This window comes from Ovis canadensis, chromosome 24 (assembly GCF_042477335.2).
Source record: "Ovis canadensis isolate MfBH-ARS-UI-01 breed Bighorn chromosome 24, ARS-UI_OviCan_v2, whole genome shotgun sequence".
Taxonomy (NCBI): Eukaryota; Metazoa; Chordata; class Mammalia; order Artiodactyla; family Bovidae; genus Ovis; species Ovis canadensis.
The window spans coordinates 47,823,358-47,842,614 of NC_091268.1; the positions used below are offsets into that span (position 1 = coordinate 47,823,358).

The 19,257-nt window shown below is 57.3% G+C and overlaps 1 protein-coding gene across 1 annotated transcript in view; it reads left to right on the plus strand.

The window, feature by feature from the left end:
• The window catches only part of CASTOR2 (cytosolic arginine sensor for mTORC1 subunit 2), a 49,937-nt gene extending 37,987 nt beyond the window's left edge, over positions 1–11,950 (plus strand). The window contains exons 3-9 of the mRNA XM_069570964.1: positions 3,891–4,084; positions 5,050–5,182; positions 5,695–5,818; positions 6,597–6,707; positions 7,169–7,251; positions 9,694–9,788; positions 9,868–11,950. Of these exons, the coding sequence (XP_069427065.1) occupies positions 3,891–4,084; positions 5,050–5,182; positions 5,695–5,818; positions 6,597–6,707; positions 7,169–7,251; positions 9,694–9,788; positions 9,868–9,933 (806 nt within the window). The 3' untranslated portion in view covers positions 9,934–11,950. The remainder of the gene's footprint in view (positions 1–3,890; positions 4,085–5,049; positions 5,183–5,694; positions 5,819–6,596; positions 6,708–7,168; positions 7,252–9,693; positions 9,789–9,867) is intronic.
• The last annotated feature ends 7,307 nt before the right edge of the window (positions 11,951–19,257 follow it).

Here is a 19,257-nt window from a genome sequence, read left to right on the forward strand (position 1 = left end):
ATCCACCTGCAATGCAGGAGACCTGGATTTGATCCCTGGGCCGGGAAGATCTCCTGGAGAAGGGAATGGCTACCCACTCCAGTATTTTTGCCTGGACATTTCCACGGACAGAGGAGCCTGGCAGGCTACAGCCCATGGGAGTGGCCAAGAGTCGGACACGACTGAGCCAGTAACAACTTTTCTTCCGTCTTTTATACAATGCCTCAGGGTATCACCAAAGTTCCTACCCTATCTTTCTTCCATCTTTTAAACTGAGATATAATTTGCGTACCATAGAGTTCATCTTTTTTTTTTTTTTGGCCTCACCATGCAGCATGTGGGATCTTAGTTCCCCAACAAGGGATAGCACGTGTGCCACCTGCCCTGGGGACATGGAGTCTTAACCACTGGCCCACCAGGGAAGTCCCACGGAAAACCTGCTTTTTAAACAGATTGTGGTCTTCTGTCATAGATGAACTGTGGGTTCATCTGCTGGGCTCCAGCATGGACTTTTAGGTGGTTCCTGGGTCTTTGTTTTAAATCCGTTTGAGTTGAACGCTCAGACCCATGACTGTTCCTTTGTCCCACAAGTAACTCCTTTACATGTTAAACTCTTGATATTGATACATTTTCCCCAACTCCTGTTGAAACAGAGAGACTCTGGCGCTTGGTGAGCCCTCAGACACCAGGCCCTTAGCTAAGCATCCGATGGGGTTTATCTCACAGAATCCTCCAGGCGTCTTCTGGAGCCCATCCTAATTTCAGCAGCCCACGTTTGAAAGCTTAAGAAATTGAGACATGGTGGTTTTGTCCAGAGTCACGCAGCCAGGATGAAACCCTGCCCACCTGACCCCAGGCCTCTTGACCCTGATGCTGCGGGGTGGGAAAGGCCTGGCCTGCCCTGTGCGGAGGGCATGGCCACATAGTGCAGGGACCCGCACGCCCCGCTGTCAGGAGCAGGGGGCTCCCAGCGACGGAGCTGCCCACCTGGGGTCTGGGAGGTGGCAGGTGGCTCAGCAATCCACCAGGGACCGTCCTCAGCTCTGAGAGGCTGTTTTTAGGGCCTTGGGTGATGGGTAGTGACAGAAGTAATAACCCCTTTCAGTCTTGAGATGGTCCACCTTTCCTCTAGGGAAGGGCAGGCCTGAGGCTGGGGCAGCCAAAGCTCCACCTGCCAGGCAAAGGCCTTACAGGGCTAGTGGGACCACGCCGTCAGAACTGGGGCCCCGGAACGTCAGCTGCCTGAACCCTGCCCTGCTTGACAGTCCTGAAGCTCAGCCCTGCGAGAGGGGTTTTCTCAACACCCCGCCACAGGCTGGTGGCAAGGCGAGACTGGAAGGCATGCTTCGAGGCCAGAATGAGGTCCCGCCGTCTTTACACCATGATATCCTGCCCATCAGCCTCCCTCTCTGGGCCTCAGTTTCGTAGTCTGTGAAATGGGAGAGGGGCTGACTCCTGAGCCGGGTCTCTAAGCAAATGGACAGCATTCTGCCCTGAGGATTCAGAGAGGCAGACTATGTAAAGGGATGGCACTGGCTCCCCTGGGGCCCTTTGCCCCGTCCTGGGAAGTCGAGTGTAGGAGCACATGAAATGATGTCAGAGGGTACCCTGCACCCCGGGTCTGGTAGTGAGATGGAGCCTGACCACAGAGACCAAGCTGGGGGGACGGGGCAGGGAACAGCGAAGGTAGAGGGGTGGGAAGAGGGGCCTGGGCCGAGTAGAGAGAGGTGGGGACAGCCGCCCTCTCCCTCCCCAGCCCTTCACTTGGAGCCTCCGTGTGCCCCCTGCGCTGAGAATCGCAGAAAACGAAGGCCACTGAGGCCGCTACCCTGAGGGAGCCGACGGGCTCATGGGGCCAATTGTAGACTCCAACCAGCTGCTCACCCCATACGACTGTGGGGACTTAAATGGACCAGAATTAAATAAAGCGTTCGGTTGTCTTTTTTTTCTGTGGCACTAACCACATCTCACGTGCCCCGTAGCCATGTGAGGTGAGTGGCCTTGGACAGCATAGGTGTAGACTGTCTCCCTGAACCCAGAACTTCCTCTGGGGCAGCGCTGGTTCCCAGGTCACGAGGACTTCAGCGGTTGCTCCAGAGGACTTGGGAGCCGCCGGGCGGCTCTGAGTCCCGAGGAGCTTGGAAGAGGCAGACAGAGGGCAGGTTCGTGACAGTCAGCGTGGTCGTGATGTGTGAGCTGACCCTTACACAGGGACCCCTCCAGAGTTTTCCCAAGAAGGCTTTTGGGGTTCAGTCATCGTGAAAAGGGACTTTTCAAAACTTTCCCTGTTAAATCTGTTTATTAATATCTTGTTTGTTAATATGTTTATAAAATGGCTCTAGCTGACGGGACCGTCGGGGCACCCCAGCCCTCAGCGGCTCCTGGGGCTGTCTTTGCTCAAGATGGCATCGTTAGGGGGATTCCCTGGTGGCCTGGTGGTTAGGATTCAGCGTTTTCACTGCAGAGACCCAGGTTCAGGCCCTGGTTGAGGGACCATGCTACTATGTCACGTGGCAAGGCCAAAAATACCAAAAGAAAAAAATAGATGGCCGGGTGGGGTCTCACAATGCTGTCCCTGGGAAGTCCCCTCTGGCCAGTTCCAGGCTCCGTAGGACTTCGGAATTGGGCTGGGACTCTTGGCTCTGGCGGGGCCGTGATTCCTCTGGCGGTCCTGGAGCTAAGTCTCTCTTCCGACACTCCAGGTAACAGGTGGAAGCCCGAAATCAGAACCTTTTTTTTTTAAAGCCTCTCCTCCCGCTCCACCTCCCAAGCCCCTTCCCTTCTCTGGGAGGCAGCCTGCCTCTCCAGCCAGCCTGGCAGAGGACTGGCCCTTCTCAGGCAGCAGGGCCAATGGGCTCCCTAGGCTGTGGTTGCCATGACGACCAGAGCTGGGCAGGTAGGAGCCTGGGTAAGGCCTCCAGAGCCGTCCTGCATAGCCTCCCTCAGGCGTCGTCACGATCCTGAGAGCCCCCTTAACTCCCCAGGCTCCAGGCCCCTCTTCTTAGCCCCTGCGCCAATTGGGGACCTGCCCCTTCTCATGCAATGCCCACACAGAGCGTGAGAGTCTATGTATAAGGCAGACCTGGGTTTGAACTCTGGCTCTGTCATTTCCCTGAGTGATCTCGGTTAAGTCACCAGTCCCTCAGAGCTCTGGTTTGTCACATGAATAGGGTGAAATAACAGTCTTGGTCCAGGGTCAGTTTGAACAGACAGCCGCGATGCACGGAGAGTCCCGTGGCTGCCTGTCCGTGCAGCTGCACACACATGTGCCATGTCCCATGCGTAGCCTCCCCGGGTGCTCTCTCTGCAGGACGGGCTGGGTAGGATGGTCTTCACAAGCTAGTCAAGGAGACTCCGGGATCACTGGCCCCCTGACCGTACCCCGCCGTGTGGGGCCCCCCCGGCAGGATCCCTAGGCTCTCAGGAGGGACTTGGGTGATGGGTCTGATAGACGCAGGGAGAGAAATCTTGGGCCCTCCATCCTGTCTTCTCCTGGCCTCCCTCCCCTCCACCCCCAGCAACCCCCCGGGAGGTTCCTGGGAACCCAGTTTGAAAACCATAGGACCCATTCCACCTGGATAAGATGATAACAGGACCTGGCACCTGGAAGGGTCGTGAGAACCAGAAACCACAGAATCGCTGCGGAGTACTCATACTCATCACTCCACAGCTGGGGACTGAGGCCCAGCACAGATAAACCTCTTGTCCCCAGGGCCCCCGCCCTACTGAGCTGCCCGGCACGTCCAGACTCCTCTGAAGGTCTTCCCTGCTCGGTTCTCCCAGGAGGGACAAGGGCCAGTCTCCCATCCTCCTCTGACAGATGAGGGCGCTGGGGTCCAGAGGGCGGGCTGGCCAAGGTCACACAGCTGGGGCCCGTCAGTCACAGGCCGGCCCTCTGTGTCCCCCTCCAGAACTGCCCTCTTCGGAACACCTGAGCGTGGCCGACGCCACCTGGCTGGCCCTCAATGTGGTGTCTGGCGGCGGCAGCTTCTCCAGCTCCCAGCCCATCGGCGTGACCAAGATCGCCAAGTCGGTCATCGCCCCGCTGGCCGATCAGAACATCTCGGTGTTCATGCTGTCCACCTACCAGACGGACTTCATCCTGGTAAGCCATGACGCAGGCACCCCCACCAACGTGATCCGCAAAGTCTGTGCCCCTGCCCCCATTTCATGGTCTGCTCAGAGACATGTCAAGGGGACCTTGGGGTCGTCAGTCCAGGGTCAGCATGGCCCAGGCTAGGCTCTAGCTCCATGCACTCCCTTCCCTTTGAGTGGGCCCTGTTTGGTTTGAACTGGGATGCCAGATGCGTGGGTGGGACGCCCTCACAGCTAGACTTCTGGCTCCCCAGTCCCATAGCACTTCCTCCAGGGGGGCAGGCGTTTCTGGTCAGAGTTGTTGAGTTGCTAAATCATGTGTGATTCTTCGCAACCCCAGGCTTCCTTGTCCTTCATTATCTCCCGGAGTTTACTCAAACTGATGTCCATTGGGTCGGTGATGCCATCCAACCATCTCATCCTCTGCTGCCCCCTTACTCCTCCTGCCTTCAATCTTGCCCAGCATCAGGGTCTTTTCCAGTGAGGCAGCTCTTCTCATGAGGTGGCCCAAAGTATTGGAGCTTCAGCTTCAGCATCAGGCCTTCCCATAAATATTCACAGTTGATTTCCTTTAGGATGAACTGCTTTGATCTCACTGTCCAGTCGCAGAGCTGACAGCAATTCCTGGCCACCGTGTTATTTGTGCTCTTCTCCTGTGGGGGCGTGGTCGTGGGGGCGTGGTCGGCGGGGCAGGTTCGGCACCACATTCTAAAGGGAGTGGGGCGTGGACCCACACGTCCCTGCCCTCGGTGGAGCATCTTCTTCCCTCTGGGCCTCCCTCTGTCCCTGGAGAGTCACGTGCCCCTAGTCCCAGGTCCCTGGTACCACGTGCCCCTGTCCCAACCAGGACAGCGGGAGGCCAGGAGGGGGACACTGGTTCTGGGCACAGAATTTCAGAGTGAAGGGGCTGGTACCCCCAGCCCCACTCCATCCGGGGATCATGGTACACTCACTTCATTGACTCCTTGTCCCCAGGTGCGTGAGCGGGACCTGCCCTTCGTTACCCACACCTTGTCATCAGAGTTCACCATCCTGCGGGTCGTCAATGGCGAGACAGTGGCGGCTGAGAACCTCGGCATCACCAACGGCTTCGTGAAGCCCAAGATGGGTGGGTTGAGGGAGGGGAGGGTTGTGCAGAGAAACTTCAGGAAATGATCAGGTCCTGCCCCAGGGCACCCCCATTTTCAGAGCCTTGGCTGAAGGCCAGGCATCACATGGTTCAACAGCCCTCAGACTCAGGATCTCCAAAGGGCGGTGGATGTGGACACAGCCAGAAATGGCCAGGGGCCACTGCTGACCCAGCCCAGGGTATCAGTGTGGACCTCCCAGAGGCAGTGACTCTCAGGCTGAAAAACTTATACAGCACAAGTAGGAGCTAATAAGATAGGTGGTGAAGTTTGGGAAGGGCTTTCCAGGCAGATGGCATGGCATGTGCAAAGGCCCTGGGGTCTGGAGGGGGGGGGGGTGAGCCCAGAGAATTAGGAGAGCTGCAGCGGGTGCTGGGAGCTGCAGAAGTGACTGGGGCCCGGCCTCCCCAGAGCAGCTGCTGGCTGACCGTCGCCCCCCCAGGCCCCTTGCCACCTCCTGGCCTCAGCATCCTCTGTGTTTGTGCTCCCATAGTCCAGAGGCCCGTCATCCACCCACTGTCCAGCCCGAGCAACAGATTCTGTGTCACCAGCCTGGACCCCGACACGCTGCCCACTGTTGCCACACTCCTCATGGACGTCATGTTTTACTCCAACGGGTAGGGAGGGCCCCCTCGGGGGTGAGGGGCTGCAGGGTGGGCCAAGGAGACACGAATCTGCCTACAAGCCCCAGTCTGAGGGGAGGCACAGGCCTGCCCTGGGAGCTAATCCGAAGGGGGAGAAATAGTCCGAGGAGGGAGGCACAGGCCTGCCCTGGGAGCTAGCTTGGGAAGAGAGACATGACTCTACCCCAAATCCCCTTTCTTAAAGGGGAGAATTGATTCATTGCAAACCCCAAAACTTGTTGAAACCCCAGGCCCACATGTAGATGTTATGAACACCCCAGGATCCCCTGAGCTCCTGGGCAAGCCCAGTCATTTGAAGAGCCAGGAACTCAGGTGTTTTTCATTTGCTGGATGACAACTTTGCATTTTTCCTCAGGGCAGATTTTAAGTTTCAGCAACACCAAGTGGGGTGGGATCAGGGGCCAGCAAGCTGGCAGTGACCACAGAGTGTGCCCTGAGATGCTGGCCAACACAGGGACAGAGAAACCCTGTCCAGGAAGGGGCAAGTATTGCCCATGCAGCTGGGTCTTCAACACTGTGAAGTGCGGTGCTCACCCCCATGAATGCCGTGGAATCACCTGCATCTCACAGATGTGGAGACCAGTGAGGGGGCAGTGGCTCAGGGTCCCCCAGCAAGGCAGAGTCAGAGCCAGGATTTGGTCAGTGCCTTTCCAGACACCCCATAGCTAACAGGCAGGGCAGGTGGGCCGGGTGAGGGTCAGGGTGAAGTGGGTCCCCCGCTACACCCCTCACCATCTCCCCCGGCCCCCAGAGTGAAGGACCCCCTGGCGTCCGGTGATGACTGCGATCACATCCGCTTCTTCTCCTTCTCCCTCATCGAGGGCTACATCTCCCTGGTGATGGACGTGCAGACCCAGCAGAGGTGAGCCAGGCCCTGGGTGGAGGCTGATGATGGGCCCATCACCCACTTGGTCCTAACAAGTCCCCGCCCTAGCCCTTCATTAGAGGTGAGCGGCCCCATCTTACAGATGACAGGCCACTCAGAGACGAAGGCCCCGAGTCACCCAGTGCTATCCAGTGCTATTCATCCCCTCACCCCATCCCCCCAGTGTGGAGCTGAGGAGGGGTACCCTGACCAGCCTGAGCAAAGGGCGGAGTTGTTCCCAAAGCCCAATCCCAGCTTTGCCTACCTGCCCCCGCCCACCCACCCAGCCCTGGAGGAGGGAAGGTGCAGAGCCTGTGGACTGAGGGCTTGGAGGGTCCTTGGGGCCCCTGAGTTCCAGCCCAGCATCAATACCCCAGCAACAGGGAGCATTCCAGGGAGAGCTGGAGGAGGGAGCACTCTCAGCATCTGGGGGTTGACGTCTCTCGCTCCCTTTTAAGGTTTCCTAGTAATTTGTTGTTTACGAGTGCATCTGGGGAGCTCTGGAAGATGGTGCGGATTGGAGGACAGCCCCTGGGATTTGGTGAGCCCCTGGGGTTCGACACTGTTTTATGTGTAGTAGTGGGCATCTGTTCATCCCATACTCATTCTAATTTATCCCCCCGCTGACCCCCTTTCCCCTTTGGTAACCATGTTTGTTTGCTGCGTCTGTGAGCCTATTTCTGTTTTGTAAGTGAGTTCAGTTTCCTTGGCCGGGGGGGACTGGGCTAGGTCTTTGTTGCTACGCGTGGGCTTCCTCTAGCCGCGTCGAGCAGGGGGTGCTCTCCAGTTGCGGTGCTCAGGCCTCTCACTGTGGTGGTTCCTCTTATTGCAGAGCACGGGCTTGAGGCTCAGTAGTGGTGGCGCACAGGCTTACTTGCCCGTTGGCATGTGGAACCTTCCCAGAGCAGGGATCGAACCCGTGTCCCCCGCACTGGCGGGTGGATTCTTAACCGCTGGACCACCAGGGAAGTCTGCAGATTAGTTCATTTGTATCATATTTTAGATTTAACGTATAAGCAGTATTATATGATACTTGTCTTTCCTGATTTTCTTCTTAGTATGATAGTCTCTAGATCCACCCATGTTGCTGCTGCACATGGCATTATTTCATTTCTTTTTAAGACCGAGTAGAATCCCGTTGTCTATTCCGGTGTATTCTGGAGTATCCGACGTACCACACCTTCTTTATCCGGTGACCCGTCAGTGGACATTTCAGTCGTTTCTATGTCCTGCCTGCTGTGAATACAGGGACGCGTGTTTCTTCTCCCATTAGAGTTTTGTCCACATATATGTCCCAGAGTGGGATTGCTGGATCACATGATAATTCTACTTTTCGTTTTCTGCGGAACCTCCATATCTGTTTTCCATAGTGACTGCATCAACTTACATTCTCACCATCAATTATAGGAAGGTTCCCTTCTTCGCCCACCTTCCCCAGCATTTGTTATTTGTAGACTTTTAAATGGTGTCCATTCTGACCGGGGTGAGAGGCCTCATCGTCATTCTATAGACATTTCTCTAATAATTAGCCATGCGTATCAGCTCCTCTCTTTATTCCCAGATTTGGTTTAGAGTTTACCAAAGCACACCCAGTATAATAACATTACAGAAAGAGAAAGGATGAAGGGAGAATTCAGGTGGGATAGTGAGTGAAACTCGAAGCATCTGTCGCAGTGTTCTGCTTTGAGTGGCCTCATGGGCAGGCACCAGGGGTCCTGGCATTTGGCGTATAAGAAGCAGCAATGGGACCTACCTTCCTGGAATGTGGAGGGTTTTAACGCCAGGCTAATAGCTATAAACAGCCGTGCACGGCTTCCCTAGTGGCTCAGTAGTATAGAATCCACCTGCCAGTGTAGGAGACACAGGTTCGATCCCTGATCTGGGAGGATCCCGCATGCCGCAGAGCAACTAAGCCCAGGCGCCACAACCATTGCGCCTGCTCTCTAGAGCACGGGAGTGTCAGCCCCTGAAGCCTACGTGCCCTAGAGCCCGTGCTCTGCAGCAGGAGAAGCCAGGGCAGTGAGAAGTCCACAGCGGGAGAGCAGCCCCCGCTTGCTGCACATAGAGCAGAGCCCGCGCAGCCATGAAGACCCAGCATGGCCAAAACTACTTAAAAATAGCCCCGCGAGAAAAACAAGTTTTTGAGAGTCAGAAAGATTCTAGATTGGCAGATGTCATATGTTTCTGATCGTGGTTTGCAGGAAATGTGTTTTCCATCACAGCCCAGCACACACACACCCTAACAACTCTACGCTTTTGCGCAACTGCACCCACGGAAGTGCTGTCCGAGCCCTTTGCCCTTCCCTTTCCCGTTGTCTTTTGTTGTTGTTAGTTTTATTTACTTGTTTTTGGCTGCACTGGGCCTGTGTTGCTGCCCGAGAGCTTTCTCTAGTTGCAGCAAGTAGGGGCTACTCTCTAGTCGCAGCGTACAGGGTCCGCATTGCGATGGCTTCCCTCGTCGTGGAGCACAGGCTCAGGGTCTTCACTCGTTACAGTGCGAGGGCTTCGTTGCCCCGCAGCATGTGGAGTCTTCCCAGATCAGGGATCGAACCTGGGTCCCCTGCATTGGCAGGCGGATTCTTAACCACCAGACCACCAGGGAAGTCCCGTTTCACCTTATAAAGCGCTAGTCACCAGCCTTCTAAATTCATGTCCCAAACAGGTCAGCAGCTACTGTTTGAAAGGCACCATTCTAGACCCTCATCTCCCTCCCGCCTTATTTTATAGAAATAAAAATGAAGGTGTTTGTAGTTTAAGAATCTTAGGACACAACCAGTCTCCACCACGTAGCAGGACAGACAGTCATCAGGAGTGCAGGCATGAGGCCTGTGCAAACACCAGAGGGGCCTGTGGGTCCAGCCAGGAGCCCCAGGAGGCCAGGCAGAAAAGCAGGAGCTCGAGAGGCCTGTTGGGGAACGGCCGAGGCTGCGCTGGGCGACGTGGCAGGGGGAGGGCTGAGCGTGGTCCCCGCCTCTGTCCCCAGATGAGTGCGGCATCGTGGCCCAGATCTCCGAGCCCTTGGCCGCCGCAGACATCCCCGCCTACTACATCAGCACCTTCAAGTTCGACCACGCACTGGTGAGTGTCGGACACCCACCCCAGGGCAGGGGAGGCCCAGTCCAGTGGCTCCCAGATGTTTACTTCCCACCCCTCTCAGGTACCGGAAGAAAACATCAACGGCGTCATCAGCGCCCTGAAAGTCAGCCAAGCAGAGAAGCACTAGAAGGGCCTCTTCCGCTCCTCCCATCCACCCTCCCAGGCCTGGGCCCAGCCCCACCTTGAAGACTCTTCTTGCAGTATTTCTCAACAGACCGGAAAACAGGCCCCGGGGCCCCCAGAGGCGGGGTCTCTAGGAGACGCCCCCGATGGCTGACCCCGCCAGGCCTGGGACCCAAGCCAAGGCCTCCCATGCCCTCCTCCTGCCTTCCTGGAGCCCCCAGATCCTCCAGAGAGCAACCCCCCTCCTCCTCCCCCACCCTCACCCCAGAAAATGATGTCCAGGGCCGAGGGAGCTTGTCCACTGACCCACCCTCTCATCCAGCCTCACCCACGGCCGAGGGCGAACGCTGAGGGAAGCTGGTGCCTCCTCCAGGACACTGGGATACCAATTGTCACGTCATCTTGGGGGGCTGGCTGAGCAGGGCCGAGTTCATGGAGCCGGGGAAGGCCCTCGTGAGGGTGGGGGCTCTGGACCCCGTGGTCACTGGCTTCTGGTCCCATTGGCTCTGGGCTGGTCCCTGCAGAGTGGAGGCCAGTGGGCGGCCCTCTAGTCTTGTGCTGGTGAGGCTCTGAGGGAACACAGGTGGGGCCCTGAGCTGGGCGGGGGACCCTGGCCACCTAGAACCTTCCTTGGCTGCCAACCACAGGGCCTGTACCCCAACTCCCAGCAAGACTGCCAAGGGGGCCCTGTCCAGACCCTCCCCACCATGAGCGCTCACCCTGGGGGGCGGGGGGGTGGTTCCCTGGAGACCCACCAGCTTGGGGCTACAGCTCCTGTCCCCTCTGCTTTCCCCAGACCCTCCTGGGGCCGGCAGAGCCTCAGTTTTCCCCAAGTGGGGACGTCCCCAGCATTCTGAGCTGGGGTTTTCTTAGGTCACCCCCACCCCCCAGCAATCAACGAGACCAGCAGAGGGCTCCCCCATCGTCCTGCCCTCCTCTCCCTGCCCCACTTGTGGGGGAACGTGGAAGGCCCCTGCCCGCAACTTGCCTGCCCGCCCGCCCACCCCTCTGTCCAGGGACCGTGGCGTTCATGAGTACTTGACCTGGGAGGCAGCTTATCTGAGCCTTAATAGAGAAAACCGTTCCTTGTTGTAGTCTCCTATTTAATGTATTTGTTACCCAGGCTGCGGTTGGCAATAGTTTCAGGGGACAGGGCCTGCAGATGCTGTCGGGACCCAAAGTGTGACATCGCTTGGTGTGACATCCGGTGGTTCCAGGGACAAGCTTGAGAACTGGAGCTGTCGCCAGGGGCCTTGGCTTTCCCTTCAGAGCAGGAAGCTGGGAGCAGAGGTCAGTTATGATCCAGGGGTCCCCAGGGGCACCCCACACACAGCTGCCAAGGCAGAGTGGTTCTAAGCCTCAGAGAAGGTTTCGACGGGCTGCAGGGAGACGGACAGCCGGGTGGCAGACCAGCCCCTGCCCCAGAGAGCAGGGCGACCCCCTGCTGCCCCCAGCTGGCGGAGTTGTCCGTGCGTCCCTGAGAAGCTGGCAGAAGGGCCATTCTCTTGACCGGGTGAAGCCCCGCTCTGCCCCTTCTCCAGGCCACGTGGGACCCTCTGAGCCCTGGAAACCCACCTGGTGTTGGAGGTGTGTCTCTGAATCCTTACAGATGTTCAGAGCCCAAGCACTGATTCGGAACCTTCTTTTTTTTGGAAGTCATTTTGCACAAAACTCCCGAAACAACCAAAACATGTCAGTTATTTGCTGGTTCCAAAACCAGGGTGACCGCATGGGCAGGGCAGCCCCTCACATCCCGAGCACCCTCTCTGTGCCTGGAAGGCCTTGATTTTTCTGTGGCGTGCCCTCCAGACCCCTTCCTGTCGGCCCCTCCCCATGTCTCTCCCCCGCCTCTCCTCCCCGCCAAGCAAGTGTGTCGGCCCCGTGACCCCAAGAAACGTGTGATTTCCCCCCAGACCCCCTAGGACGTATATTGTACACACATATAAATACCTGTGTTCTATGTTGATATAGATATATACTGTAAATAGCATATATACTTGAGCAATATACATGTTAATATATACCGTGTGAGCGTGCACACGCGCGTGTGCTGTATGTGTGGGCGTGAGGGCCTCCGCCCCGCTGTGTCTGCTGTGCACACAGGCACGTTTTGAGCCGCCGTGTATTTTTAATTCAAGTATATCGGCAATACGATGATCAGAGGAGCCAGCTGGCTGCCTCGGCCCTGACTTGACAGAAGAATTAGACCAGCAACCCAGAGCAGAGCCCCAGGCTGGGGGCTGAGGGTCCCTGCCCCCTCCTCCCCGAGTCTCCTTTGAAAGCTGGGGTTCAGCCCCTCCCTTCAGTTCTGTTTCCAAGGCCCCTGGACACCCTTGTTTTATTCTGGGGACAGGGCCATAAGGGGGAAGAGCGCTCGGAAAGGAACAGCCCCTTCGCCACTGCTCAGCCCAGGTCTGCTTCCCCGCCAAGCACCTCCTGACTCCCTTCACCTGCAGGGTTAGAAGCCACAGTCCTCAGGTCTCCTAGGGACTGGCCCTGGGTAACTGAGAAAGAGATGGAAGCCCAGGATGTTGTTTCCTTGAGGGGCTGGTGCAAGGACTCGGCTCTCTGGGTTACACTGGTGTGTGTCCAACCCACGGGCCAGGAGCTGACACCCTGGGAGCCCCGCCCTGTTCCCCACCCCTCCCCATCCTCTTGCCATGTGGGGAGGCCGGAGCGTCCTCGGTGTCCATGTGCCCGTGAGCCAGCGGCTTGATGTGCAGCAACCTGGGGGAAGAGAAAGTGATACCCCACTGGCTGGCTGCCCCCAGGGGCCTCCAGACCCACAGGGAGGCGGCCCGAAGGGGCCCTGTTGAGCTGAGACGCTCTTGGCTCTGGCTCACCGAGCGTGGAGCCCTGGAACTGCCACCAGGGTCCCAGGTGTGTCTCAAGTGTGCGCTGTTCTCTGGTAAGAAAAGCTCAAGCCGTCTCACCATCCCCCTCACTCCTCGCCTGCGACATCCATGAACATAGGGTGAGAGGTTAAGAGAGGGAGAGTGAGAAAGATGGGGAGTCGAGACCCCCACTTTGCCCCCACCCCCATTATAAAAATCTGCCTCTTTGGTTCAACACTCACCTTGGGCTCCCCTGGCTCCTAAGAAACCCCTTTCTGCCTCAGCCCCAGTCCTGGCCCAGCAGAGACTCAGCAGTGCCCACTTGACACCCCCTGTCTCCACGAGGGTCTCCAAAGTCCCCTAGGAAGTGGTGCCCTCCCCACTGCCCTCCGCCCAGAGCACCCACCCAAGCAGGAGAGGCTCACAGCCCTCCCTTCCCCAGGATTCAGGGGTCCCAGCGCCCCCCACGCACCAGCATTCTCCTCCTCCCGTCAGCTCCGTCCCTAGACCCCCGGTGGGGAGGGAGGGCCCGGGTACTGTGACCTCCCCATTCGGGCAGTGCAGCCTTGGCGACGAGTGGTGTGTCCAGAAGATGCACGGTCAGTTGGGGTATGTCCCCTCGGAGGTGACAGAGGAGGAGGCCTCAGAGCTCAGGACGGGAGGCTCTAGGGAGACAGGAAGGGCCAGCCCCTGACCCCAAGCCAAGGGCACCATCTGCCTGATGGTCGAAGATGAACCTGCCCACCCGCCACCAGCGCCTTCCGGCCACAGTTCCCAGCCACCCTGGGCCACCTGTCTGAGTCCCTGGATCTGGATGTGGGCACAACTAGGGCCCGTCCCAGCCCCAGCTAAGAGTGGGGACCTCCCAGGGGGTGGCTGACGAAGGTGTGTTGCCGCTGTGCTGAGTGAAGATGGTGGGGGCGGAGAACAGGAGTGCCCGCAGGGTGTCTGCCCAGCCAGGGCTGGGGAGCGGTCAGCCGCCCACCGTCACGCCCGCCACGAAGCGGAGCCGGTTGTTGACTTGGCAAACAGAGCGTCGGGGAGGACGACGGGGTCGCCCAACAGTGGAAAGACGGGGGCTTTGGCTTTTCAGGTTTCCTGGATACCGTGCTGAGGCAAGGGCGAGGCCTGGAGCGGGCAGTAGCCCTCTATTCAGAGCGGCTGCCTAGGAGGGGAGCAGCCAAGATGGCGGATGGTGGCCAGCCCAGCAGAGCGCAGGCTTGGGAAGGGTGGCCGGGACTTGTGAGCGGAGTTGAGCCCTCGTGTAGCTAGACACCTTTTCTTACACTCCGGTCTCTTGTCTTTTTTCAAATTAGAGGCAGCAAAAGGACTCTCTTCTGTAGACCAAGGGAGAAAGCTGTGGGGTGGACTATGGCCTTCAGCTTTGAAACCCAAACCCTCCAAGAAAGCCTGTTTTCGTGGGAGGGGAGGATGGGAGCTGTGGGCTGAGGCAGTCCTTGGAGCTGAAGGCCCCAGAGTGGCCTGGAATGGAGGTAGAAGCCTGTGGCCTGGCCTGTGGCTTCCATGGGCACCCTGGTTGGTGAGGGGGCTTGTGGCTCTTGCTTCTCGGTCAGGCAGGCGATGAGAGTGGGAAGTGTTGGGAATCAGAGCAGAGTTCTGGGCACATGTGTGTGTAAAAGTGCATGTGAGTGTGAACGGGTGCTGTGTCAACACTGGTGCATATGGGGGCACACACCTGCAGAGCCCAAATTCGAGCAAAAGGACTGACTCGTTCAGTAAGGCCTCGGTATATTCTTACCGTGGGCCACATGCAGAATTGAAGGGGTGGGGATGGCAGGCCTCGAACTCCCCTTAACTTTGTTAAAACCGCTCTGGGGAGGGGCCGGGCTTCCCTGGTGGCCCAGACAGCAGTGTGCCTGCAGCACGGGAGACCCAGCTTTGATCCCTGGGTCGGGAAGGTTCCCTGGAGGAGGAAATGGTAACCCACTCCAGTATTCTTGCCTGGAGAACTCCATGGACAGAGAAGCCTGGCGGGCTACAGTCCATGGGGTGGCAGTCGGATATGACTGAACTAGCAACACTGGGGAGAGGTCAGAGGTGTCCCCATGGGGCCTTGCTCCGCCCTGCAGAGGCCCAGTGGTCCGTGCAGCCAGCCCCAAGGGCTAGACCTGCCCAGCAGACTCCTCAGAAGCAGCCAGCCCTGAAGACATTTTACAAGGAAAGGTTCTGGGGGCCAGTGCCCCCTTGCCTACTGGGACTCATCCACAGAAAGCGTCCCAACAAGTTGAAGGCCAGAGTAGGGGGTGAGGAGCTTGTGGAAAACAGGCCAAATGCAGGTCCCAGGGCAGAGGCCAAGCCTAGTGCATCTTCCTTTCCACTGCTTCAGCTTATCTGTTCAGAAAATGGTCCGGTAAGAGCTGGGCAGCATTGGCTCCAAAACTGGGGATGGAGTGGAGGGGCTAACGGCAAACAAAACCCCAAGCCCTCCTCTTGCTCTTTGCCAAAATCATTTCCGTTATCCGAAGATGGGGGTGAGTGGATGTTGGCTGCACGGTGGGGTTCAGAGAGGCCGCTGCCCTGCCCAGGGCCTTGCCTTGGGGGTCTGGCACGCCCCGGGTCACCAGCAGTACCAGTGGCACTTACACGTATCTGTCCCATGTTCTGGGCGCGGGGAGAATGGAGCAGCCCTGCCCAGGGCCCTCGTGCTTTCTTTCTTTCTTGAAACACAAAACCCTCGAGATTCATGTACTGTATGACGGAGAGAAAAAAAGTACCTAATGTCCCCCCAAAAAAGACAGTATATTTTGTACTTTGTAAAGTGTTCATTAAAATGGAAGAAAAAACAAATTATGTTGGCTGACGGCTGTCTGATTTCATGTTGATCCAGGGCCAAGTCTCCTCCCTCCCTTCCCTTCTCTGTACCATGGTTGGGGGAACACCAGGCTGGAGCTGCAAGGAGGCAGAACAAGAATATGAGAGGAAATCGCCGTGAGAGCAAGAAGGGTTGTCTTAATGCTGTGTAACAAGTTGCCCCCAAAGCGTAAGGCTTTAAAACGGTCCATCTGTGTATCTTGGTTTCTGTGGTTTGGAATTGGGGAGCAGTTTGGGCTCAGAGTCTCAGGAGGCTGCAGCCATCTGAGAGCCTCTGCTGGGACCAGAGGGTCTGTTTCTAAGGTGCTCCCCTCCACATGGCTGGCGAGATGGGCCTGGCTGCTGGCCTGGCCCCACATGAGTCTCCGCTGCTTGAATGTCCTGACATTAAGCGCTTGGTTTTCCCCAGAGTAAGGGATTCAAGGACCAAGGCAGAACCTAAAAAAAACAAAAAAACTGCTTTTCTTCTAGCCTCGGAATTCATGTACTGTCCTCTCCACCATGTTTGTCAGCATTGCAGCTCAGCTCTGACTGAACCCTGGAGACCACACAGGGGTGTGAAAACCAAGAGGTCAAGGTAACCTTGGGGCCACCTTGGGAACTGGCTGCCGCGTTCACCATTCCCTCCCCGCTGCCCAGATCTCTGGCAGAGGTGCGCCTGGGGGCGGGGGCCCTGCTGTGGACGCCACACCCCCAGGAAAGGTCTCTTGGTGCTGGAAGCCCAGGAGCTGATGCCTCAAGACAAGACCCCCTGAGCTCAGAAGGTTCAGCGTCCCTCCCACAAGCACCCTGGAGTTGGGCTCCTGCTCCCTCAGCAGGTGGACACAGGCTGCCCCGGCAAGAAAGGCTTGAGGGACTTCCCTGGGGGTCCAGGGGTTAAGACTGCACTTTTAATGCAGCAGGCATTCAATCCCTGGTCAGGGAAGTAAGATCCCACATGTTGTGCGACATGGCTGGAAAAGGAAGCGGCCTGAGACCAGCAGGTCTGGACCTCACACACCCTCACTCTGCTCCTCGCTGGTGTTCTCCATGGAGGGCAGGTGTGAGCAGGGCAGGGCTCTGCCTGCATTAGACCCCACCCTCCCCTCACCCCTGCCTTGCAGGAAAAGTAGCCCTAACAACGGAAGGGGGTGAAAATGGGAGCCGAAGCGCTCATTCACCCCCCTCAGTTCAGGGAGGTGCTTGGACCCTCAGCCCTTCTGGCTGCTGCAAAGGCTTTTCTTCCTGGGGTTTGCAAGGACTCAGCACCCTCCTCAACCCTTCACGCTTCGAACAGGAACCACAGCATCGGTGGGAACTCCATTGCCCCCCAACAGTGGCAAATGCCTCCTTTTCCCACTGCTCATTCAGCTTCAGTGTCTGTAGAGCAGTGCCAAACCTAGGGTTGGGGGCTGGGGGGCTGGAGACCCAAATGACTCTGCCACAGCCCCTTGCACCTGAGTTGCTCCAGATTTAAAGATGTGGAAATGGGCTATTTCGGGGAATTGCAGTGCCAGGCTCGACCACAAGGGGATGCTGCCATGCTCTGGGGCCATGACCAAGGTCAGGCGGGAGGAACAAGAACCCAGGATGTTAGGTTGAGCTTAGTTAAGCCAGGGGACCCAAACAAGGGACAGCAAAGGCGCAGAGAGCCTAGCGGAGAAGCAGGGTGGAGGAGGGCGGAAATGGACAGGGCTGGAAGGAAATGAGGCTGAAATACAAGGTGGGTTGTCAAGCCAGCTGGAGGCTTCACGCTCCACTACAGACCATGGGGAGCCGGGGAGCCCACGGAAGACCTCGTGCAGGAGACCAAACTCAGCATCTGAATGGTGAGTCTGGGTTACTGAATATGGCTGATAGGAAGAGGAAAGGGGGCAGCCCAGGTCCCGGCCTCGTACCTCAGGAGAGATGACCCTGGCTGACTCGAGAGCCTTCCCAGTGCAGTTAGGAATGGCGGGCACCGCAGATGTGGAGAGACTGGCTGGGGCCCCTCCCCGCAGCTAGGCACATAATTCCACGTGGGAGCAGCTTTGGCTGCTTCTTGGCAGGGATCTCACCGCAGCGTATCAGACTCTCCTGGAGGCTGGGAGGAGTTCCCTGTACCAGGACTCCCCCCCTCCCTGCCCCCCACCCCACCCCCCAGAGTCTGATTCAGCTCTTCATGGCTTCAGTATAATTTTTAAAGCCCCCATCTCACTCTTAGGGGCGTCCTTGATGGCTCAGTGGGTAAAGAATCCACCTGCAGTGCAGGAGATGTGGTCCGATCCCTGGGTCAGGAAGCTCCCCTGGAGGAGGAACTGGCAATCCATTCAGTATTCTTGCCTAGAAATTCCCAGGGACAGAGGAGCCTGGCAGGCTACAGTCCGGAGGGTTGCAAAGAGTTGGACATGACTGAGCCCCAGAACAGAACCCGCTCTTAAAAATACAGGGCCACAGAAGGGAAAGGGCGCCTGTGTGGCCCCTCTGCCTCCCTTTGGTTTTTTGGGTTTTGATTAATTTTTATTTATTTGACTGCTCCAGGTCTTAGTTGTGGCGTATGGGATCTAGTTCCCTGACCAGGGATCAAACCTGGGCCCCTGCGTTGCTAGTGCAGAGCCTTAGCCACTGGACCGCCAGGGAAGTCCCCACCTCCCCTTGGTTTAATCATGTGTAACCCTGCTGGTGGGGAAGCAGGGGGCTCATGATGGTGAAAAGCTCTCCAGAAGGAGCATGTGGAATGAGATCGTGGTGATGGTCGCACAAAAGACTAACAGACTAAAACCACTGAATTATACACTTGAAAATGGTTTTAAGAGTATACGACTCACATTTCAATTTTTTTTAAAAAACTGAATGTCCTAGAGAAGCCAGATGTGGATGCACGGCAGGAAGGATGGCCAAGAAAATGGGAGTTATTCCGACAGCCCCTTGATAGCTGTCAAAACATAAAAGAAGGACCCAGGCATCTCAGAAGGGACCGTCCACTGCGAGAGCCAGTGGTGGAGTCCCTATGCCTTCTCAGGGGTCTGCACTGGCCCCAGCTACTAACCCCAACGTCCATGAATGGATGCAATCCGAATGTGAGAAGAGAGGTCACATCAGGGGCAGCCCGGGGTCGCCTCACTCAGGGTGTCAGCCATGCATTTGCTCATGGGAGGTGTGTCCAGAGCCTGACCCTTCACAGGAACAAAATGAGAAACCGCAGCGACCAAGCCAGGGGCAGAGAAGGCCTCTCTGTGTTAAATGCTGCGGGGCTGGGGAGTGGGGTTGGGAATGAGAGGACAAAACTGAAAAGAGGTAGGAATACAGAGGACAGTCGTGGGAAGGGCCTGGCACGTGCACTCCAGCCAGGACCCCGTCACCCACAAACGCAACAGCCATGCTACCTGGCCAGGGGGAACAGACCCGGCCAGCGTTTCCTTGAGTTTTAAGGCAAATCTCAGGATATCCCTTAATGCACGCTGGGTACTGTGTCCCACAGCTTCCCCGGTGGCTCCGAATGGTAAAGATTCTGCCCATGATGTAAGAGACCCAGGTTCCATCCCTGGGTTAGGAAGATCCCCTGAAGGAAACAGTAACCCACTCCGATATCCTTGCCTGGAAAACCCCACGGACAGAACCTGGCAGGCTACAGTCCACGGGTCGCAAAGCATCAGACACAACTGAGCAACTAACACGCACCGTGTCCAAGGAGGAAGCAGTGG